Raw genomic sequence first — 24955 nt, forward strand, 5'->3', positions numbered from 1 at the left:
ATGCTGGTCAACCAGCATGGCCATGCTGGGTGCCCAGTTAAACCAGCATCAGCCCAGGGAAAATGGTATTTTAGCAAAGGCAAACATTGTCCTGTCTGGACTTAATGGCTCAGCTAAACCAGCATCAGACCACCACAAGACCTGCAGAGACCCGCTTGGACCAGCATGGGCTTCATGTTGTAGTTTGAGTAGGCTACTATTGATATGTGCTTGAAGGGACATGCACTCAAAGGGGCATTCTGGCCAAAATAAAACATTTCACCATCTGTTGTAAACATGCCTATTTGGTGCTGCACTAGTCACCAGAGCAAGATTTCCCAGGTTAAAACTACAAAATCTGCCTTTTGATGATGTATCTTGAAGATGAAAGTCATTTTGAAACCGCTTTGGGTCGTTTCTAATTAATCCTCTAAGGGAAAAAAGGCTGAGGTCCACTTGCATGCTGGGTGTAACATCTACTGGATTGAAATTAAAGGATGAAAACATGAATTCTGTCAATTCTGTGCTCACTGTCCATTTGATCAGCTCCACTTACTGTATAGCTGCACTCTGTAGTTCTACAGTTACAGACTGTAGTCCATCTGTTTCTCTGATACTCTGTTACCCTGTTCTTCAGTGGTCAGGACCCCCATGGACCCTCACAGAGCAGGTACTCTTTGGGTGGTGGATCATTCTCAGCACTGCAGTAACACTGACATGGTGGTGGTGTGTTAGTGTGTGTTGTGCTGGTCTGGGTGGATCAGACACAGCAGAGCTGCTGGAACTACATAGTGCACCTATACAGTAAGTGGAGCTGATAACATGGACAATGAGCGTAGAAACAAGAGGTGGTCATGTTTGCCTGATCAGTGTATGTTGGAAGTTCTTCTGTAGTTCTATTGAGAACTCAGTACTGGAGATGATGCTTTTAACTCGAGATGGTACAAGTCTAAGTGAGTAATTAATTAATTACAGTAGTAAGAATTGTACCAAAATACCATTTCAGGCTACTGTATTCACTTCTAAATGACTTTTTCATGTTCTTATGTTGGAGCCCTTCAACAAAAGCCTAAAGACTTAGACCTTCAGCTTTACAGAGCCCATTTCTGACAGCATTGCCAGCTTTTGTGTCTGCTTACTCAGCGTGGCCTGGACGGGAGGCTGTCTGCATGTGTGGTTGGTTCCCCCTTGTGGTTAGGAGGAGAAGAGCAGCAGCTGTGAGAGGAGGCAGGTGAGCAGGGCAGGTAGCAGGCTGCAAGCACTGGGTGAGGCCAAAGCAGGGAGCAGAGTGTCCTCTCGGCCAGAGAGAGACGTCTTTCTCTTCTGTTCCTGCCGTGTTAGAGGAGGCTCCACTGTCACATAGCCGTTGGTTATCCTTATATTTGGAATTGGAGTCGAGCTACAAACAACATGAATACCATAAAAACACAGGGTTTATTTGACTGGGACATAAACAGACATCATAGAAATGTTTTTGTGATGCTTAGTCAGCTACGTTTTGGTCTAATGCTGTGTTTAGGGAAAAAATGTCCCTCCATTTAAATGTAACTCCACTCGGAAAGTCAGTGGTTTTTAAGAGCTTGCTAATCTGTGAGGCCTTTTAACGTGTAATATAAAGAGAAAGAAATGCCATGTTTTAGGTTTTTTAAACAGACGCTTGAGTTTCTGTTTGCTTTTCATGCAGTACTTGTGTATGATGCCATAAACACAGGGGGATATGCGAATAATTGCAAGCTTTAGCTTTTCTGAGTAAGATTTTTCATCAAACTACACTTTTTTGCCATGCAGTCACAAAAACAGCCTGTTAAATTCTGAGGGACAAAGAAAGGTTGGAATATGATCGTGTAAAAATGAATTATGACTTGTGAATTATGATAAGATCAACATAAGTGGACCTCAAGGGAAAAAAAACAAGGTGTACACTTCACTTGTACACTTGTGTTTTACACACATTTTTCACCCAGTAGAAGTGAAGGCCCCTCCACTCTGCTCAGGCACACAAGACAAACACGTCTCTCCTCACATAGTTTTCCAAAAAGTGTGTTTCCTCAAAATGTGAGAAGCTGGAAGTGGGCGTGGCCTCACCTGTCTCCAATGCGCACCCATAGGTCGCTGAAGAGCCGCTGCCTACTATGCTGTCGGTGGGCCTTGCGTGGGGGTTTGTGTCTGCCAAACTCCTCCAGCTGGCTCAGGCTGTCTGGCAGCAGCAGGTGGGGCAGGTCCTCCTCCAGCTCTGGAGCTTCTGATGTCCACTGTGTCACTGGCTCTGGACTCCCCCTACTTGGCATTAAAGTGGTACCCTCCACCTCAGCCCGGCTCCTTAGATGGAACCATGCGTACAGAGAGACAGGTGGGTTTAACAACTGAAACAGGTGCAGAACAGCAGTGTAGCATTATACCACAGTAAGCTTTGACCTCGCAATGTGATGTAATGAGGAGCACTGCCAGTGCTTTCCAGGTTTGTCGGACGCTACAGGGCGCTCCTAAGTGAGTCTAACGTGAATGGTTGTGCTATGCTTGATCATTTTTATGCAGAAAATGTGCCTGTTTTCTCAACATAGAACATCATAAAATATTTCAACACCACTAAAGCTGCTAAATTTCAATGAGCGTGAACTGCTTCACTCAGCCAACGAAGTAATCAGCTCACCAACCGTAGTAGCACTAATGTAAGCATCCTACTGCTGCAAAAAACCGAAAGATATTAGATATTATATTTTTTTCATATTTTAATGGAGCACATCCTTCTAAGTTCCAACAGAAATGTCTAGAAGCACATTTAATATTTTATTTTTATCCATTTAGCTCCTTTCACTCCCATTCATTGAGGACTCAAATCTTCAGTCACATTTTTGGTATAGAATAGAAATAGGAAGTGGCAAGACTCCCCTTTAACTTTTTGGGTGATGTTAACAAAGGTGTTTGTTACTTTGATTTTGTGTCATCATTGAAATCTTCATCCCGAATGTTAAATTTGCTGGCTGGTGGCTGACACAACTTGTATAATCGCCATAGAAAAGCTGTGCCACGTTCACTTGTCACAAAACATTCAGGCCTTACAGTGGTGTGTGACTAACAGCGGCATGAAGCCACGCAAACGTTGGCATGGTGACAGCATCATTAGCCAAAACTGATGATAATCAAAGGAGAGCTTTACCAGTGTATGTTGTATATTTATGGTGGAAAGAGGCAGAAGGAAACTCTAAACTCTGTTATTTTTTGTTGTATAATAATGGGTTCGCATAGACTTAAACAATGAAATGTTTGGCATCCATGTAACCCCCTAAAAAATTAACATTTTGTTTATTCCACCACTGCAGTCGATTGCCGAAGTTGAGGAAATCTAACTTTCAATGGGGTGTTCCACTGGTGGCGGCGGATTTTGATCACTGCTCCATTAAAAACAATGAAATATCATGTAAATGTGACATGTCCAATGCCAGAAGTCAGCTAGAGGGGTGTAAAGCCACCCACCACTGGGCTGGGGAGGAGTGGAGCAAAGGATCTCTATCCAGTACCTTTGGGATGAGTTTGTAATCAAGAACAGATCCAACATCATTACCTGACCTAACTAATGAAAGAATACCAAATTAAATACCTTTATGAAGCAAAATCAGAGAGTTGGATAGACAGCAACTGCACCAGAAAAGTGGCGGAGATGAGGAAAAGGCATTCTCTGGCCCAAGGATTTGTCAAGATGTTTTAATATGGCTCTTTCAGCGGTTGAGTTTTATACCCCTGATCTAGTGTAAAGCCTTCCCAGAAGAGCAGCAAAGGCAGGAAAGACTGAATAAACTCGCTATTAAAACTCTTAATTTCAAAGGAAACCCTGGATAAGCAGGCTTCCATATAGCCTACATCAGTGCTGGACAGTAACTGAGTAACTGAGTAAATGTAATTAGTTTCTGTACTTTAGTATTTTTGGTGTATCTGTACTGAAGTTTCTCCGTTCTGGGCGACTTTTTCCTTTCACTCCACCACATTTCAGAGTCTAATATTCGACTTTTCCCTCCTACATTCTGAGAAATCTGTCGCTCCTTTTGGTTTCTGTGTGTATAAAAACGTAACATGTCAAAACGAAAGAAGCGCAAAGCCAGAGCACCAATCAGGGCCCAGCGGTCACTTTGTTTAGAGCTGGTTTTGACCTGTTGGTCATACCGACCCAGTGCAGCACGCGGTTCAACGTCAGCGCAGCAGCGTCAAACTTTGGGAGAGTCTGTTCAACATAAATGATGAACTAACCTAACTTTGTGTAAATAGAGCACAATATAGAAATATGTCCACATATGCAGTCGAGACTGACGCAGCTTTTTTCTGAATTTCTACAAACACCATTTCATTTTATAGTAAATGAGTTTGGGCTGGTTTATGTTTATGAACAGACGCCTACAGATCAACATAGTAAAGGAGCTCATCTGTGATCCTGAGTTTTGTTCTAAAAATGATAACAGGACATTATAGTCATAATTAATCTTTTAGCACACTTACTCAATTTAGTACACTCACTTTTGATACTTAAGTACATTTGAAGGTAATTACTTTAGTACTTTTTCTCAAGTGGAGGTCTAAAGGGAGGAACTTCTACTTTTACTGGAGTAATATTTTACCTTGGGTGTCTCTACTTTAGCTCAAGTACATGATTTGTGTACTTCGTCCACCACTGGCCAACATTATTGTGTATGGCTGAGAGTGCTGGGCTATTGCTTTTAAAATAGCAGCACACACTAAGTGTGATGAAAGCTCCAGAATATCTGTTATCACCTTAGAGATGTGGAAAAAATCTCAAGGGTTCTTCAGAAAGTTCTGTCTTTGTATGTGTGTGTGTGTGTGGCAGAATTCCTCCACTGTCCATTATCATGTTCCTGATAGAACAGACTTTGAACTTCCAACAGGCACACGCACACACACACACACACACACACACACACACACACACACACACACACACACACACACACACACACACACAAACACACAGACTGCAAGCATGTAAAGAATTTACAAAGTGCCAAAATAACCCACTAACCACTGGGGAAGTGGAGGCCATAATCTGGCACTCTGAAGGACCCACAGTTCTGTTCCTGGGTCTAGTTATGGGCTTTCAGTGTGAGGTGGCTTTCTGCAAGACTAAGGACAGAGAGGCTGAACCTAGAACAGCGCAGTGTGTTCAAAAATCACCAGAACAGATTATCTTGTTGAGTACTTTGATTCTTGTTCCTATTAAATTAGATTCAATTTCACCTCTGCATTTAACCCATCTGTGAAGTGAAACACCACATACACTCTAGTGAGCACACACACACTAGGGGGCAGTGAGCACACTTGCCCGGAGCGGTGGGCAGCCCAATCCACAGTGCCCGGGGAGCAGTTGAGGGTTAGGTGTCTTGCTCAAGGACACTTCAGTCATGTGCTGTCGGCTCTGGGGATCGAACCGGCGACCTTCCGGTCACGAGGCTGGTTCTCTAATCTCCAGCCCACGACTGCCCCAAAGTCTATCAAAGTCTTTAAACTGAATGTCCTTCCTCCAATATTATTCTATCTCCGTAAGTTACCAGACTTTACATTAACAGTGTTTAGAAGATGCTCTTGCTTAGAGCAACTTCCAAAAGTGCTTGGTGTCTACTCAGAGAACGTATCCTAGCTAGAACAAACAGTTTAGAGCCGAAACTACCCTTGAGCTAAGAAACAAAGGCCAGTGCTAATGTAACTAGAAAGAAACATACAGAATTAAACATACAGTAAGCACAATACAAGGCATTAGAATAGTGCTCACTTAGAGCACACTTAGATCAGTGGTCATCAGCCCTGGTCCTGGAGATCCACCTTCATGCGGAGTCTAGTTCCAATCACAATCTGCTACACCTGCTCCAGCTCATTAACTTCTCCAGAAGTTCTTGCTTGGCTGGATCAAGAGCATTGGTATTAGATAGGGTGGGGCAGCATACTAGCTGCAGGCTGGAGCTAAACTCTGCAGGACAGAAGATCTTCAGACAGAGGGTTGGTGACCACTGATCTAGATCAATAAGCCTAGAATTTAAGAGGTTTAACTTTGTTTCTTACTGATTGGCTGCTTCATGGCTGTGAGCCACAACTCAGTTTAGGCCTCATGTTTGCGGTTTATGGAGCTTTGCATAAACATCTGTATGTTTGCCAAGACAACTCTTTTTATATCGGTTACATCATTGCATTTTGGGGGGCTGGTGGGATTCAGACTGCGTTGTGTGGGTTGATGATTTAATTTTCTCTCACTTATTCACTGACTTCCTCTCATTCATTCAGTCACATGCTATTGCTCTTTTACTCTCTAGTACTTGCTCTGTCTCTCATTCATCATCTTCCTCAGTTGATCTCTCACTCTCACTGGGGGCAGTCATGGGCTGGTGGTTAGGGAACCAGCCCTGTTGCCGGTTCGTTCCCCTTGGCTGACAGTCCATGACTGAAGTGCCCTTAAGCAAGTCACCTAACCCCTTGATAGGGCTGCCCACTGCTCTGGGTAAGTGTGCTCACTGCCCCCTAGTGTGTGTGTTCACTAGTGTGCATGAATGTGGGTGTTTCATGGGTGACACATGGCTGTTAATTCTAATTCTGTGCTCTATCACATCTACATCTTTCCCTCATGATCTCTCCCTCTCACTCACTGTCACTCTCACTTTTACTCTCTCTCTCAGTCCCTGACTCACTCTCTGTCACTTCCCCACACATATACCCTCTTTCATTCTTTCACACTCTTTTACTCTTAGTTACTCTCTTTTTCACCTCCTCTCTCAATTATTTTCTCTCACTCAGCCTCCTATTCACACACAGTCTCTCCCACTCTCAGTCACTTTTCATTCACTCACTCTTTCACTGTTCTCTCTTTCTCTCACTCATTCACTCACAGTCTCTCTTTCACTTCCCTAAATCTCTTATTCAGTCAGTCACTCACTCACTTACTATCGGTCTCTATTTCACTTCCCTAAATCTCACTCACTCACTCCCCACTCGCTCACTCACTGTCACTATAACTCTCTCACTCATTTGCTTTTCTCTCACTCATTCACTATTGCAGTCTTTCACTTACTCATGCACTCTATCACTCACTCAATCATGTGTTCAACCACTCACTCTGTCATTCACTCGCTTACTCACCCTCACCTATTCACTTACTCCCTCATTTGCTTATTTGATCTCTTGCTCTCACTTGTTCATGCACTCATTCACTCACTTACTCTCACCTACTCACTCACTCACTCACTCACTTGATCATTGTATCTCTCACTTTCACTCACTCACTTGTTCATTGTGTCTCTCACTTTCATTCACTCACTCACGCACCCACTCACTCACTCAATTGATCATTGTATCTCTCACTTTCACTCACTCACTCACTCACTCACCCACTTGCACACTCATTCACTCACTCAGTCATTTACTTGCTTACTTACTCTTTCCTACTCACTTATTCCCTCACTAACATGCTTACTTGTTTACTCACTCACTCACTCATCCTCTCCATCTGTCAGAATCACTCCACCACAGTCTCCCATTCATCCCTTTCCAGTGGAAGCCCATTATAGTTTTAATATCCAGTGGGAAGTTTTTAAAGGAATGGCAGATGGTACTGGCGGCTGGCCGCAGTGGCCATTCGCAGAAGCTTTGCATGGTTATTTCACTTCTTTGCTCTTATTTTTCCATTTGTGCTCTTGTTTCGAGTGGGTGTTGAAACTGTTATGGCTGCTATTTTAATGAGCTCAACCTGTTCTGGGTTTGGAACACCCCTCTGTTCCCCTGTTCTCCCCTCTTCTCCCCTCTCCTTCTCCTTAAAAGCCTATTGAGTAATTGCCTGAGTATGCCAGAGAGCAGGGGGTTTGCCTTTTGTGTGAGCAGACACAGCACCCCTCTCCAAAAGACAAATGGGCCAGGCCCGTGTGCCATTTGTGTTGGCAAAGTTACGGTCTGGCCCATCTCATCATGGTTAGTGGGGGGGGGACCCGGGGTTAAGGGGGGATCAAAGGCATACTTTAGCTCTGTTTGCAGTTTAAATGTTGTGTGCGCAATGCCTGCATGCTGAATTACAGCGTGCCAAGCACGTCTATGTGGTGGACCATGATGCGCTGACCAGACTGTATATGCAATTTTCCCTGGTGTATTCAATTAAATATGATGGTCGGCAAAACGTGTTACTCAATAACGGTCAGAGTTATTATGTGTGTGGCGCAAGATAATTGGGAGAGAGGGGGAAAAAGAGGGATTTGAAAAGGAGAAGAAAGAAAAGGACACAGATGGTCGAAGTGGAAGCAGAAAGACTTCACTCTAGTGATGTTAATAACCACCAACTAGCCTACATAACAGTTATCATTAAAAGAGAGAAACAAAAATTAAATACATTAAACATGTTTGCTGAGCCCACAACGAACCGCCTAGTTCAGAGGTCGGCAACATGCAGCTCTTTTACTGTCCTGCTCCACAGCAGAATTAGATTTGTAGCTAAAAATAAAATAATCCTCCTTTACAGCAAAATCTCACTCACGAAACGGCAAAGAGAAAGATTTACTATGTCAGGCGGTATTAGCTCAGGAAAACCCTGGTGTAGAATGTGTAATCATTATAATAATTACATGAAGATTTTAGTGGGTGTCTAAGTCGATGCCTGTTTAATTTGAAATTAGTCCGAAAAGTCAGATGGCACAACCAGCAAGTCAAATGGTGTAACCAGACCAGCAGTTTAATAACTGAAATAGGCCATTAAAAGCTTTGATAACACTAACTTGAGACATAAAATGCACTCACACACACACACACACACACACACACACACACACACATATATATATATATATATATATATATATATATATATATATATATATATATATATATATATATATATATATATATATATATAATTTTTTTTTTTTTTTTTTTTTTTTTTCTTCAAACTTTTTCATTTCATTTACTTCTCATAGAGATGTTTCAGAGAGAAATTTGCTTAGACTCGGAATTCCCTATATGGGCAAGATACTGACTACAGAATGACCCACAGTCTCAGAGATCTGTTGACGAATTGGTTTAAAACGGGGGCTTTGAGCAAACAGTGCAGCTGTGTAAACATCGCCAAGGGATAAAAAATGGTGAAGGTCAAAGAAGAGCACTTTTATTTTAATTTAAAGTATAAAAAGTGCACAAGGATGCAATAACTGAATGCACATTCTGTAACATTTAGTTTCTCATCAGATATTTTTTTGGAGGGGCCTGGTTTCCATGTGAGCTGACCTAGGCCCCCCCGACCCTTCCTGTATCTAGGCCCCTGATGTGTATGTACATGTGTGAATGTATGTGTATGTGTGTGTAAGAGAGGGGGAGAGAGAAAGAGAGGGAGAGAGGGAAAAGAACTCACTGTGTAACAGGCTCATGGGCTGGTGTGTGTTCCACCACATAACCCTCCTGTCGCAGGATGTCCAGCACACTGTGGTTGCCCAGGAAGTGACCTGAAACAGCAGACAGACAGCTCCCATGTTACTGACCAGGGCTGGGTTTCCTGAAAGCATCTTAGCACAAGGATTATTCTTAAATGGTAGAGTGAGCAGCACACTGAACACTGTCTCTACCAGTTAAGATGAACTCGGGTTTCCTGATACATTTAATGCAAACACACTAAAAAGTCTTGTTTGAATTTTCCTGTTTCACCTTAAATAGTGCAGCATTAACATTCAGGCACCTCAGGTACCATTTAAGGTGGAATGGGAAAACTTGAATAAGACGCTGGCGAATAAGAAGCGACTTCAGCCTCATAAAAAGTCAAACTTTGAGAGAAACTGTTCTACTTTTGCATAAAAGTTTCCTGCCAGAGATGCGAGAAAAGAGGCTATATCTGTGAAAACCTAAAAGTCTGTGTTTTCATTTATACTTTTTATCCTATACTAGTACATCAGCACATACTGAGACATATTTACAGCCAAGATGGTAAAATGGATTTAAACTGTTGTGGCCCCCAAGGTGGTTGTCCTAAGAGATCAAAAGGTCATCTTACACCAGTGCATCTGCCCATGACAGCCATGCTCCACCCTTTTGTAGCAGCTGTGAGGCTAGACAGGGCTTTTTCCTTCTTGGCTGCAGTAACAGCCTCTACTCTCCTAGGAAGGCTTTACACTAGATGTTGTAACATTGCCATGAGGATTTGATTGTATTCTGCCACAAGAGCTTTAGTGAGCTCAGCGACTGATGTTGAATGATCAGTTCTGGATCACATAGTGCCCTTAGACTCACGTGCGGCTGTTCCAGATCATCCCATTCCATTGGTCAATCCTTTTTTTTTATAGATTAAACAAGCTGTCAGCAGTGGATGTACCATCACTAGTTAAAAGGAATCTCTGGATACTTTTGGATTGTGTTCTGTGGAGCTGAGGGCTACTTGCTGGTATAGCACACCATTTCTGTTTGTCCTGGACCCTAAAGTGGACTTGTTTCATGTGGAATGGGCCCACATTTTGAGCTCTATGTTCCCGCCTGTCCGCTCCGGCTCTCACGTCTCACACACCCCTAATTCCTTCACTCTTGAGACATCAAACACACGCGCTCCAGTGCCACGCTGATGAAAGCTGTTTTATTTTCCCTGCGCGGCCCGATAATCCCATGTGTCACTCAACCCAGCAATAAGCGCTAATGCAGCCTGACCTCAGCGCCGGCCAGCATGCTCCGAGAGCTTATTAACGGCATGCTGAAAATCTTCAAGGCTGTCTCTTTTCATGCTTCTTTAACGTCATTATTTTTCTGATCACTCACAAGGACAGGGAGCGAGAGAGGGGCCCCCACTGGGCTTTCTTGGCTGCCGAGTTCAAAGGCTCCTGGCACGGAGCGTGAAGAGGCTACCGCCGAGCAGCGGTCAGATCTAACGGCCAGATTAGAGCGGCTCAGGCGGCACCTCAGCCCCCTGAGCGATGGAGAGAAACAGGAGCCCTATTGAAGCTCGTCTTTGCTCCGGCTCTCCTAACACTGTCCACACTGGTGGCTTCAGTGGTCCTCATACAGCAGCAGCAGCAGGAGTGGCACAGCTAGTGGCCCCAGTACCCAATGGGACCCCTCCAGAAAACCCTCCCAAAGACACTTTCACTATAACCACTGAACTCAAATCAAATTTATTTGTAGCGCTTTTTACAACTGATGTTGTCGCAAAGCAGCTTCACAGAATTCCAGAAAAGACAGTTTTAGAGCAAGCCAGGGGTACGGTGGCAAGGAAAAACTCCCTCAGAGCTAAGGAAGAAACCTTGGGAGGAACCAAGGATCACTAGGGGGGGGGGGGGGACCCATCCTCCTCTGGTCAAACTACCTACAAAGTTATTATACTACTAATATTAATAGCCAGTCATCCTTCAGTGTCCGACTGAACTTGGAAAAAAGGAGGGAGATGGAATTAGTTTTATTCTGTCTGTTTGTATGTAAGACAGGGAATGTGAACATTTCCAGAGTGTGGCTAATGACTCCGGCAGATCTGACTATATGACAGCTTAACTAAAAGGAGAGAACCAGAAGGACACACAGACACGAGAGCACTCTGAAACAGTTTGGCATCCCTCCACTCCACCATCCACAAACCTGAGTGACCATAGAGGGACAACAGCACCAGCGTCTCAGTTTACTGTAATTCCATGGACCCCTGGATCTGCCGCCTTTATCTAAGGGGGAACATTAACTACCAATAGCTAAGGGACAGGGCATTTCTTATCTTGGCAATGGTGTGAAGATGTAGAAAAGCTGTCCTAGTGATGCTGCCTGTGTGTTGACCGAGTGATAAATCTGAATCTATTATAACGCCAAGATTTTTTGCTGCTGATCCAGGTGTGGCTGGAAAGTCAGCAAGATTTAAGATTAAATCTGATCATTTATGTCTTGCCAATTTTGGACCCAGAAGGAGAACCTCTGTTTTGTTACTGTTTAGTAAGAGGAAATTATGTAACAGCCAGCGTTTCACGTCTTTTACACAGTCCTCTATTTTCTTTAACCTGTACTGGTCAGCAGGCTTGGCTGATATGTACAGTTGCATATCGCCTGTGTAACAATGAAAGTTAATGCTATGGTTACTTATAACTGTGCCTAACGGTAACATGTATAGTGTAAATAATAATGGTCCTAAAATAGAGCCTTGCAGAATACCAAATCTCACTTTTGAATAATTGGAAGATAAATTGTTTACACTGACGAACTGATAACGTTCTGAAAGGTAAGATTGGAACCATGACAGGGCCGTCCCTGTGACTCCAATCATGTTTTCTAACCTTTCTAGAAGAATATTGTGGTCTATTGTATTGAAAGCTGCACTGAGGTCAAGTAGCACTAACAGGGATATGTTGACTTGATCAGAGGCAAGAAGAAGATCATTAGTTATCCTAACTAGAGCCGTCTCAGTGCTGTGGTGTGGCCTGAATCCAGATTGGAATTTTTCATATATATGGTTCTTATGTAGATATGAACTAAGTTGTTGGGCCACAGCTTTTTCTAAGATCTTAGATATAAATGGTAAGTTAGAAACAGGCCTGTAATTTGACAAAACGGCAACCTCAAGATTTTGTTTCTTGATCAGAGGTTTGATAACTGCTATATTAAAAGCTTTGGGTGCATGGCCCAGACTAAGGGATGAGTTTACTATAGTTAAAAGAGGGTTTATAATAACTGGCAGTTCTTCTTTTTTGAGGGAATTGCATCGAGTATGCAGGTTGTGCAATTTGCAGAGGAGATAATCTTCTCTAGCTTTAGCTGTGGGAATGGGTAAAAAGTTTCCAGCCTTTTTTCTACAGCTGTGTTTTGTTTTTTATCAGCCAAATCAGATGGCAGCCAAGCTGGATTTAATACTGTGGGTTGAATTTGTTGTCTAATATTTTCAATTTTATTATTAAAGAAGTCCATAAAACTTCACTGGTGAGATTTGGCGGAATTTGTGGTTCAGTACCTGCCTGATTTTTTGTTGTTTGGGAAATCACCTTAAACAGTATTCTAGGATTTTATATTATATATATATATATATATATATATTATTCTCGATCAGTGAGGCCAGATATGCTGAGCGAGCATTTCTATACTCTATAAGGCCGTCCTTCCAGGCAGAGTGGAACACTTCCAGCTTGGTTTGTCGCCATTTCCGCTCTAGTTTTCGAACTGTTTGTTTTAAGGTACAGATTTTATCGTTGTACCACGGGGCTTTTTCTGCCTGATCCTTTTTATTTTAAGTAGCGCCACATTTTCTAAAGTAGATCGAAAGGTATTTTCTAAATAATCGGCTAGTAAATCTAATTCCATTTGGTCTGATGCAGTGGAGACTGGGGTTGATAGTTCTGGGAGATTTTCTATAAATTGTAGGGCGGTAAAAGGTTTTATTGAGCGCTTTGTAGAATAGCGAGGGGACGTGTATATATATTATGGCTCAGTCGTGGCTCATATGAAATTGGGTAGTGGTCGGAGATCGCTGAGCTTTGCGGTAGGATATTAAGCCTGTCTATGTTAAGACCTAGTGTCAAAACTAAATCTAAAGTGTAACTACAGTAGTGTGTATGCCCTGTTACATTTTGGGTAGTACCAAAAGGGTCTAGAATTGAAGTAAATGCCTTTTTTAGTGGGTCATCTACCTTCTCAAAGTGAATATTAAAATCTTCTACAATTAGTACTTTATCATTGCACACAGCCAGGTTTGCAGCAAAATCACAATTCTTTAAAAAATTCAGAGTAGGACCCTGGTGGCCTGTAAATATAAATAATCGGTTCTTTTTTGTGACTGGATTTGTAACGTGAATGGAAAGGACCTCAAAGGAAATGAGTGTCACATTGTTTCTGACTGATATCGAGAGTATTTTGGTAGATTACACAGACTCCACCTCCCTTGCCTGATAATCTTGGCCTATCATGCATAATTATAGCCTACGGGCGTGGCTTCATTTAAAGCTGAATATTCATCTGGTCTAACCCGTTTCAGTGAGACAGAAAATGTCAAATTTATGATGACTTATAATTTCATCTACGATGGCTGCTTTAGAGTTTAGTGATCTTACATCGAGTAGTCCAAATTTTAGGTCTAAGGTGTTAGTGCTATCATCTGAATATGGATATATGGTGATTAGGTTGTTTAAATGGGCTGATTGAGTTTTTCTACAATTAAATTTCATTTTAATTCGGGGCAAAGACACAGTCTCAAAGTTGACTAGCATCAAATTAATTGCGGAATATGTTTATAATCTTACTTACAGATTTTACCAATTGACTACACATTTTTTATCCTTCCCTATTTTAAGGTATATTTTGCATTCATTTGTTCATTTTTCCATCCTTCCATTCTTCCATAACCTGCTATTATTTTTTTCACTAACTGATTTGAGACCAGTTGGACTGTTTTTCATTTTATTTAGTCAATTGTTTCAATAATTATATATACTAATTTAGTTTCAGATGAAAATACATGGATCATTCTAACACTATATTATACATTAAAATGTTATAATTTATTGAAATTAATTAATTTAAGCTAAATATGTACAAAATCATCATTTATAGGATCCTTTCAGTTTGGAGATTTCAGCTTGTACTAATACAACTAATACTTTCATTATTTTTAGTGTATCTTTCTTTGAAGATGATGATGATGATGATGATGATGATGATGATGATGATGATGATGATGATCAGTGGTGGATGAAGTACACAAACCATGTACTTGAGTTAAAGTAGAGATGCCCAAGGTAAAATATCACTCCAGTTAAAGCAGAAGTTCCTCCCTTTAGACCTCCACTTGAGTAAAAGTACTAAAGTATTTACCTTCAAATGTACTTAAGTATAAAGTAAAAGTACTAAAAGAGTAATTCTGGCTCTGATCTGGTCCTGTTATCATTTTTATAACCAGACTGGCTTCATGAACTCATTTCAGGTGAAAGTCCTCCAGCGTCTCTCTTGGTAAACCAGTCTTTTAATAGAACGTCATTAATTAGTGACGCTGACGTCTATTAAAATGATCAGAAGCACAAAACACTGAAGGTAAACAGTTTCCATCAGGGAGAACCGAGTGGCTCTGAAATCACTTTTTACACACAAGCAAAGTTTCAGTTTCAGATTTATTTACAACTTAGTTCCAAGTTTAAGTTGAATAAAAACTGGCTTTAAACTCAGGATCACAGATGAGCTCCTTTACTATGTTGATCTGTAGGCGTCTGTTCATAAACATAAACCAGCCCAAACTCATTTACTATAAAATGAAATGGTGTTTGTAGAAATTCAGAAAAAAGCCGCGTCAGTCTCGACTGCATATGTGGACATATTTCTATATTGAGCTCTATTTACACAAAGTTAGGTTAGTTCATCATTTATGTTGAACAGACTCTCCCAAAGTTTTACGCTGCTGCGCTGACGTTGAACCGCGTGCTGCACTGGGTCGGTATGACCAACAGGTCAAAACCAGCTCTAAACAAAGTGACCGCTGGGCCCTGATTGGTGCTCTGGCTTTGCGCTTCTTTCGTTTTGATATGTTACGTTTTTATACACACAGAAACCAAAAGGAACGACAGATTTCTCAGAATGTAGGAGGAAAAAGTCGGATATTAGACTCTGAAATGTAGTGGAGTGAAAGGAAAAAGTCGCCCAGAATGGAGAAACTACACCAAAAAATACTTAAGTAACGAATTACATTTACTTAGTTACTGTCTACCACTGATGATGATGATGATGATGATGATGATGATTATCATTATTACTATGGGATTCATTTCTCAATAAAAAAAAAAAAACTTAATTAAAAAAAATGCTGTCCCTTGTTTTCATGTCACTACCAAAACACATGAAAGGAGCATGTGGGTGGGGCATTATTTTAGCCACGCCCCTGTATCTTAGAGCAGGACGTGAGACTGCATCCATGTCTCCCCCAATTAGATCCTGATGTTTTGAAATAAATGTGTCCCAAAGTCTGAAAACCAGTGTGGAACATTTAAAATGATCACTATCGAAACATATTTTCTGCAAATAAAGTACATTTGTGTTTTGATAATCTTTTTGAATGTGTGTGCGCACAGCTGTTCAAAGCTGTGTTTGATAGTCATATACTGGCTAGTTTTTGAGTTCTGCTCAAAATGAGCTAAAATTGTCATGACCATTCAGCTATTGCTGAAACATTTGGTGAAGTTTGGGAGTGTTGTGAATGTTTTGTTCAGTCAATCTCAAAGTCAGTTCAAGTCTGAAATGGGTTTTGAGCTCTGACTTTGAACCAATTTGGTAGAAAAATCAATGCACTAAGTCAACTGAGAGCTTCACACTATTCTTGACGGTAATGACCTTATCTGGCACCAGAGGAGTTATGGTGTGGGCACGTCTATGTTAGCCAGAGTGAAAGGCAACAGCTTTTATAATCAGCACATTCTGCGTTGCCATGTTGTCTATTACTGTATCAAAGATGCGTGAGGTTTCCTTGATGGATGCACTGTGATTTTTTTTTTTTTTTTTTTTTTTTTTTTTTTTCAGGTGTGGTCAACTTTTCAAGTTTTTCTTCAGTAGTTTGTGAGAATTTTCATCTTTGCTGGATCATGTTCTTTACAAACTGAATAAATGCAACAACAGCATTGAACGTGATTAACAGAGAACATTAACTGGCAGAAACAGTCACATTATGTACTGGCAAGCATCTACACTGGACTTCAAGCTGAAAACTATAAATCTGATTTTTATTTTGCAACCTAGTGATTTAAAATCCAGTCAGAGAGCTTTTCATGAGCTTTCAGAGAGTACAAAATGTTTCCTCTCTATTCAGCTTGGGAGGTCAAACCGTCCGTTTCATGTCCAGTATTTGTTTGTGTGGTTTTCTGCATCATAAATATGCTCGACAGACACAGGGCTCTTACAGGCATCTTGTTCCCAGAGGAAGTGTCTGTCTCTGGGGCCCCTGCTGGAATGTGTGTGTGGGTGGTCACCTGGCTTGAAGGTAACCACGCTGTTTTGCTGTTTACACAGCACTGACCCAAGAGCTCACCTGTTGAGGGAATGTTCTCCCAGTACTATGCAAAAATCAGACACCATCCTTCAGTCAAAACAGCCAGTCTTAGAAGCTGGTTGATGATCTTCTGAACTAATCAAACCCATTCAGTGGTGTTGATGTCTGGACTCTGGGGTGGTCAGTCCATCGTTCAGCTTCTTTGTTTGATGTGTCCGTCTCCTTTTCTCAGCGAGGTTCTTCTTGATCAGCTACACCTCCTTTCAGACCCACAGCACTGAGTGGTCTTCTCACAGTGGAAGGATGGACAGAAACACCTGTGGATGTTTTCAGATCTGAAGCAGCTTGATGTTCTCCTCTCTCTCAGAGATCAAAGCTTTCAGTGCTGTTTATCTGATGGGGGCAGTTTTGGTGTCTACCAGCTCTTCCAGGTGGTTGTTAGGAGTCTTTTATCCAACCTTCTCAGGTTGTTCTCCTGACAAATGCATGGGTGTTTTGACAGGAAATTAAAGAAATTGCACAGTCTGGTAGTTCAGACAGTTTTGTGCATGTTGTAAAAAACAAGTATGAAATGAATAGAAACATTAAGAACCAGCATGTCTCTCACACTTTTACACCTCCCTCCCTCGCTCTCTCGCTCTCTCTGTCCAGACACACGTACCCTAAACATGAACTCTCATAAGTAAACATCCACACCCAGAAACAAGCAAACAAACCCTGCCATATAAACTGTAGCCCTGTAGCCAGTCAGTGTGCCCGTCTTTGTTTACCACAGCGGGACATGTAGAGATTAGTGTAAACAAACTGACGGTAGGGAGCAATTTCACACAGCTGGCATGTAGAGGGATGAGGGGCCTTAAACAAACCCATTACAGAATTAAACTAAAGCTCCTGCTAAAGCTTCTAGTACACAGCGGCATATAGCTCCCATCTGCTAACGCTCACTGGGAGACCTTCTCTCCTGTCAGCTTCTTCATGGTTTAGAAATGATGTTTATTAAATATTATCTAAATGACCTGGTAAGAAATTAGAAGAATTAGAATTTACAACCATTTGTCTCTGTGTTTTGCACACTGTGCAATTAGACCTCTGCATTTAACCCATCCGTGCAGTGAAACACCCACATACACACACTAGTGAACGCACACACTAGGGGGCAGTGAGCACACTTGCAAGCAGGCCTATCCACGCCGCCCGGGGAGCAATTGGCGGTTAGGTGCCTTGCTCAAGGGCACTTCCGGTCACAGGGCTGGTTCTCTTACCTCCAGCCCACAACTGCCCCAATTATTGCAAAATAATCTTGCAATGAACATTTGCCAAACAATCTGTCAATAAACAACAAAATAATTGGACGAGTGCGAACCCTTTTGCCATTTCATTTCACTGTGCTGCTGAGACCTCATAAACAATAGGGCTGATGTTTCTGCACCAAAAAATGAGAAAATACTTAACCAAAATGCTCCATGTTCAAAGAGATTTAGACAGAAATGTCCAAACGCGGCCAAATGATAACGAGGCTGCAGCATCAAAGAACAGTTAAAAAGTCTGAAAGCAAGGTTTAAAGAATCCGAGAACACGAACCAAATTCTGGGTGATGAGCCCAGCTGTCAGTGCAGCTTCATGATGGCTCCTGTGAAGCTGGTGAAGATGAAGCTGAACCTCTGGGAGTGACTGGGGTTCTTTGGCAGTTGTGATTGTTTACCTCAGGATGAGCCACATGAGCATGTGGGTCAGTTTAGGAGCTGATATGTTTAGACTGATGTTGCATACAGATCACATTTAAAAGACAGTATGAACAGCCAAGCAAAGAACTGGATTTGGGCCATTTTTACCTGCTGTGTGAACGTAGCCTTAGATTGCGATCTCCTGACGACATGGCAAACGCCTAAACTGATATATTGAGGAGGTATTTTAACAGCTCATTTGCAAAAAACTGATATCTGCATTGTAATGAATTTCCATGAATCATGTTTCATTGCACCTTCCAGGTAATATTAATGTCATTTTTTTGCAAAAAGCAGATAACTCCAATGGTCATTTCATGTTTCAACAAAGCCATGTAATGGATACAAGTTTATTTTTAAGTGCAATAATTAACCTTCTTTAATATAAAAAGCCAGTAAAGAGCTGAACATTACAACAAAAACAGCCCATTAATGGTCGATTTTAAACATTTCTAAGATCAGACCTCAGAAAATCCCAAGACTGAACCTCCAATGGCCCACTGCTTTTTTAACTGATGCTTTTAACTGATTTTTTTTTTTTAACTTGTATTTTTTTTTTTTTTTTTTTGCAAATGAATGATTTAGCCCTAATTTCTACATTTTATAAAGGTTTTTGTATTGGCATTTGTGTCAGCATGGATAGACGAATGTAAAAGTTTGAAGACCCCTGGGTAAATTACATATTTTCATAAGTGTAAACAAGGTAACACATCCTCTACAGGGGACACACTTAAAGATGGCATTTTTCTGCACATTTATAAGCACAGTTTCTATTCATTTTGCTGAGTCTGTCATAAAAAGACCATAAAATATAAAATGTGCTGTTACAAGGGCCACATTTTATATAGTTATTTCTTCATGTCTATATTTGAAAGCTCATGACCAGCGGCACCAAAGCTTTTGCATATGTCCGCACATGAAAAATGTAGGCGTTGGCCCAGAAATTCCCATTTCTGTATATTCCTAAATTTTCCTGTTCTTAGCTTGCCTTTAGATGGCTCCACCTGGACTAGCCTGTCCGACAATAGTTTGTTCCTTAACATGGAGACACTGAGACTCTGTTTCCTCCAGACAGAGTCCAGTGAGGACTCTTGGATACAACTAGTACTTACCCCAGTATCTTTTTCATTAGATACAGTCTCTCCTGCTGGACTGGACTTGGCTCTCATTGTGGAAAAGACCTGCAGCTACAGTCCAGCTGCTCTACTGCGTCCAATACCCAAACGCCTGTCGACATCATGGCTCCCGGTCTCTCTCCAAACTGCTGTCTCTATTTCATTTCCACCACTGTTATATATCTTTCTCTCTTTCCTTTGGCATACCATACCATAGAGAGAAAGGTAAACAAATGAAGCGGCACATGAGCAAGAGGTGGATGAATGGAAGGACAAAAGACATTGAGAAGGAAGCAAGGAGGAATAGAGGGAGACTGAGAAGGAATGAAAGGAGATATAGTAGTGTGCTTGTACAGATGGGGAACCAAACCCTGTCCTGTCCTATGTGAGTCTGCATTGTTATCCACTACGCTGGCCTTGCCTGCATTTCTTAGAAATGTCCCCTCACCACACACATGTGATTTAAAAAGTAGGGTTACACCAATACAGGAATTGTGAGCTGATTCCCAATTGACATATTTTGCTATATTTTTCAGTTACTGCTGATGCCAAAACATAAACATTTATAAAATGTACAAATTGGGATTTCACCTATCTGGATTAGCTTTATCAAGAGATATAACATTGATTTCTACAGTGCTTCAAATGTACAAAAATAAGTCAAATCGACATTTTAGTTTAGCAGCCCAGCATTACCTGAACATTCTGCTCTTCTAGGGTACAATTAGTATGTCACGTCTAGAAGATTCTGATTTTGATAGGACACTCTGTCTCTATTGTTAAAGGATTAATGTTTGACTCTTATGCTGCTTGTATGGACCCCCGAGTGTACTGATGAATTAAGCACACGTTTTTGTTTAAGCTGAGGGGCTGACAACTTATGTTCTTAACTAGAACTGGGCTGGTCAGCCAGCTAACAGGCTAAAAGAGCCAACCGTCTAAACAACTCCATCATTAATATCACAGGCTTGAATTAAAGTGCAGGAGATTAACATCAATAATTAAACTTTCATATTTTAAAATGAGTCATTGATATCTTGTGCATCACTAGTTTCAATCCTTACTCTTAATAATTGACACTGTACTGTAACTGAAATTATTCAATATTTCATCAAATCAAGGTTATTTTTCTGGCAATCTGACTATTATTAACAAAAGGAATACAAAAATTGACCTGAACCAGGACAATAAGCTCAAAAGCCAAATCCAAACTTTTTTATTATTACTACAGTCCTACCTGTTTCAGGTTTTGGGATCTGGAATATTATAGACTAGCTGGAAGCCTTCAGAGACTGATGGGGCAGTGTATTGCAAATCCTTGTCATGGTCCAGTTTAAATCTAACACTGTGTTAAAATTCCTCTTTCAACTCAGCAAATGAATCAGTGAAATCAAGCTCTTTTTGAGTTCATTTTGATGTGTTAGCACAGGAATAACACTAAAACTTCCAAGCATATGCAAAGATGTGGGGGCCCTGCCCCTGTGCTCTCTTGGCTGGTGTGTATAGTGTGTATTATACATTGCCTCAGTCATTAGTTAAGAACTGATTCAGTCAAATGAAGCTCAGCCTTGCTTATTTTTCAAGTGTGGATGTGTCTGGGACCCAAACGCCTATTGCTTAGCTACATTTCGCACAGTTGAGGTGCAGGAGTCAATATTTTAGTGAACCATGTAGGGTGCAGGGAGCCATTTGAGACTCAGCCTCAGCATGAAAAGAGTGGTGCCGCTGAAGTGGTGCTAAATAAGACTCGTGGTGGTAATTTGGTGACCAAAAAGTACTTAAAGGTTTTGCATTAAACAGTGCTGTTTCATCATATATTTATTGTTATATGGCAAAAAGCAATACACAGCAGTGGAAGACCAAGCGTTCTCTTCATTCAGTGCTCCATGGTTGCTTGGCAATGCTACTGTACTCTAAAGTAATTACATTTCATGGTCTAATACTTCTTTATGTTGATTATTATTAATAATAACAAATTACTTTCTGAGAAATTGTGTATTTTATCGTATTCTATGTTGGCTGAAATTTTTATAAAAGCCTCTTGCTTGACATTGTGCCTAAGAACACCCTTTCCCATAGTAAAACTGCAGTAAAGCACAGCCTTTTAATGGCTTACTGCTTTATTATATCCTTAATAATGTTATGTAGCAATTAGATAAAAGTGAGTAACACCACAGCATCGCATGGTGGCGATTAGGGGTCAAACCCACTGGGGTTCAAACTTCAACTTCAAATGAATAGGTATTAATGTTAGTGCTTTTAACTGTCTCTTCACACTACATTTGTTTTACCTGAAATGCGGTTAGAATGTCTCTCTTGACAAAAAAGATTTACCATAAGTTACAATAATTCAAAATCATGTTGCCTGTTCCCCGCGACCCTGACGGAGAAGCGGCTTGGAAAATGGATGGATGGATGTTGCCTGTTTTCCCTTTGAGCTCCTGCCCATCAAAATGTCTGTGCACAGATCTGAAACCATCACACACATGGGTACTCCAGGATACTCCATCCAGTGCATTAGTGAACGCTAGATCAAGGCACGGTTTTCTCAGGCCCCCTGGAGATCAGTGATGGAAGAACATTTAAACTGTTTCCCTCTTGCACTTTAAATATTTACGTTCTCCTTGCGGTTACTGGGCAGCTGATAAGAGAAACTACCCTGGGCTGGGTGGGTGGGAGAAAGATGGATTAGGAAGGCAGTGAAAGAAAGCGAAGGAGCAGAGGAGTTGAGAGGAATGATGGCGGTCAGGTTAGAAGGGGTGAAAGCGTTTAAGGGAAACTGCCTTCACCATTTGTTTGCATTTCTGACAGCTTAGAGCCCATAACACCAACACTACATCTCAGCTGCTAGTAAAAGAGAGCCTTCTGTGTCCTCCTTTGCTGTAGTAACAGCCTCTATGTGTCTGGAAAGGCTGTGCACTAGATGTTGAAACATTGCTGTGAGAATCTGATTACATTCAGCCACAAGAGCAGTAGTGAAGTCAGTTACTGCTGGTGGATGATTGGTCCGGGAGCACTCCAACTTTTTCCAAAGTTACTGGATGGAGCTAAGTCGCTTGACCAGGTCTTAACAGAACTGGGGGCTTGTCCAGGATTTTAACCTGGGATCTCAAGGGTCAAAAACACCATGCCTCAAAATAGAAATATTACAAACATCAACGGTACATGACTGACAGTGAGGTGCTTGGACTTCGTTCACCCAGTTGGTCCTTCATAGTCTAGCAACTGTAACTATGCCCAGGACATCTCTGAAAGACATCCGTGTCATCATATATTTGTACATCTAAAAACTGACTGTTTCCCAAGAGATTGGTAGAAAGAATAAATTGTTACTCATTTCTCAAGCAGATGATAAAAGAAAACATGTGTAAGATCTCAATGAATGTGTGGAGGACTGTATTACCAAACTAGAAAAAAAATTGTTGAACCATATATGGGACCCCCCTGAATATCAAGGGGTATTTCACGCACTGATATTCCTGCCTTTTGTTCAAATACTGTCATTCATTTTACTTTTGCCTGTTGTGCTGATGTACTTTTTGAATTGTGTGGATCTGAATCAAGTAAATGCAAAGCAACACATAATGACTAACAGTAAAGTTTCTACATGTATGCAGGTTGATGGTGAAGCCAATGACTTCCGTTTCTGATTTGTCGTTGTCAATCTATGAACATAACATAAATGCAGCATTAATCCGTTTCTCAGAATTTCTCTGATCATTACCATTAATAATGTTTTTAATAATGTTTCTTTTTCAGTCTTTAGTTAATCTGATTGCCTCTGCATGTCCTCTTACATCAGCTTACATAATTAATAGCAGGTATAGGCCAGGAAATGTGTTTGCACTGGAGACTCTAACTGGGGACTGTGTGTGTGAGAGAGAGAGAGCGAGAGAGAGAGCCTACATTAGGCTGAGCCATGTGTAGTGTATTTAGTGTGTGTGTGTGTGTGTGTGTGTGTGTGTGTGTGTGTGTGTGTGTGTGTGTGTGTGTGTGTGTGTGTGTGTGTATTAGCAGTAAGGGAGCTCAGATTAGCTGTGGTAGCTAATGATGCGTGTAATAGCAGTCTGAGATAATGAGCTGTGCTGATCTAATTAGCACTGAGCGCCTCGTTTGCACCAGCGCCAGAGAGAATAAGTCCAGCTCTGAGCCACAGGTCCAGACAAATGACTTGCTTCCTGCTCGGGGTATTACTGTAACAGCAGAGCAGTGAGGTTCGCCTGAGGAGAAAAGCCGCAGTTGTTTTTCAATGATTTTAGCTGAACAGAAATATTTAACCATGTTGACCCTGGACGCTGGTCTCCATGTTTCCACCCATCACAGCTATAGCTATTGTCACGTTGATCAAAGCATCATATTAACTTATTTAATATAGATTTGAAAGTCTGCGGTCAGATTTGCTGAGCACTATTGCTGAAGAAATTAGTCAGGAAAGTCGATAATTTGGCGATTTCTTCAAAACAATGGAAACACTATGAATGTGAACAGTTCAAATAAATGTTTCTTTTCTTAATTATTAATTCAGGAATTAACTGTAAGATCACACTGAAGCAAAAAAAAAGGTGTTTGTGGGGATGAATCCTTTGTTTTTATCTACTTATATACATTGTGTGTTCATTTAAGCCTTTCCAAACCTCTTCCTGGGGACGGCTGGTATTACTTGAAGTGCCTGATTTCGCTAATCCGTGCTTAATTAAGTTAAATCAGCTATGCTGCTGATGGACCTCAACCCATCTGATGGCTGGTGGTATCCAGGAGAAATCTCTAACCAAACTAGCTCACAAGGTATCTTCATCAAGGTATTTTTGCTGTATTTATGTTCATGTTTCATTGTATCTGTTCTAATGGTAATGGTATACAACACAGTGTCTGTGTTTACATGCAAAGATTTTTGCCAATCTAATTGAACACATTCTGATCAGGGATTAAGACTGAGGTGTTTATACTTACTCTACTCTCTAATCTGGTGAAAATCTCTGTTTACATGCTCACTACAAGTAATCCGATCCAAAATTACACGCATACATAGAGAACCACTTCGTGTAGACATTTCCATAACAGCGAGCATCACGTGAGGTCCAGTCAGAGTGAGATGAGCAGCAGTGAGCAGTGCTTGTGTTTTTAATTACTTTAAAATGATGTCAGCCTTCACATGTCCATAATAAAGAAGGCCGAGAGGAAGACGTCATATTCTGAGACGCATAAGC

At 41.2% G+C, this 24955-nt stretch overlaps 1 protein-coding gene across 2 annotated transcripts in view; it reads right to left on the reverse strand.

Annotated features, from left to right (window-relative positions):
• Window positions 1–752: 752 nt before the first annotated feature.
• trabd2b (TraB domain containing 2B) overlaps window positions 753–24955 on the reverse strand; it is a 134776-nt gene continuing 110573 nt past the window's right edge. For both annotated transcript variants that reach the window (XM_017722332.2, XM_017722331.2), the window contains exons 5-7: window positions 9356–9446; window positions 2065–2298; window positions 753–1378 (exon numbers count right to left, since the gene is read on the reverse strand). In XM_017722332.2, coding sequence (XP_017577821.1) covers window positions 1174–1378; window positions 2065–2298; window positions 9356–9446 — 530 coding nt within the window. In that variant the 3' untranslated portion in view covers window positions 753–1173. The remainder of the gene's footprint in view (window positions 1379–2064; window positions 2299–9355; window positions 9447–24955) is intronic.

The sequence above is a fragment of the Pygocentrus nattereri genome, chromosome 28, assembly GCF_015220715.1.
Source record: "Pygocentrus nattereri isolate fPygNat1 chromosome 28, fPygNat1.pri, whole genome shotgun sequence".
Lineage (NCBI taxonomy): Eukaryota > Metazoa > Chordata > Actinopteri > Characiformes > Serrasalmidae > Pygocentrus > Pygocentrus nattereri.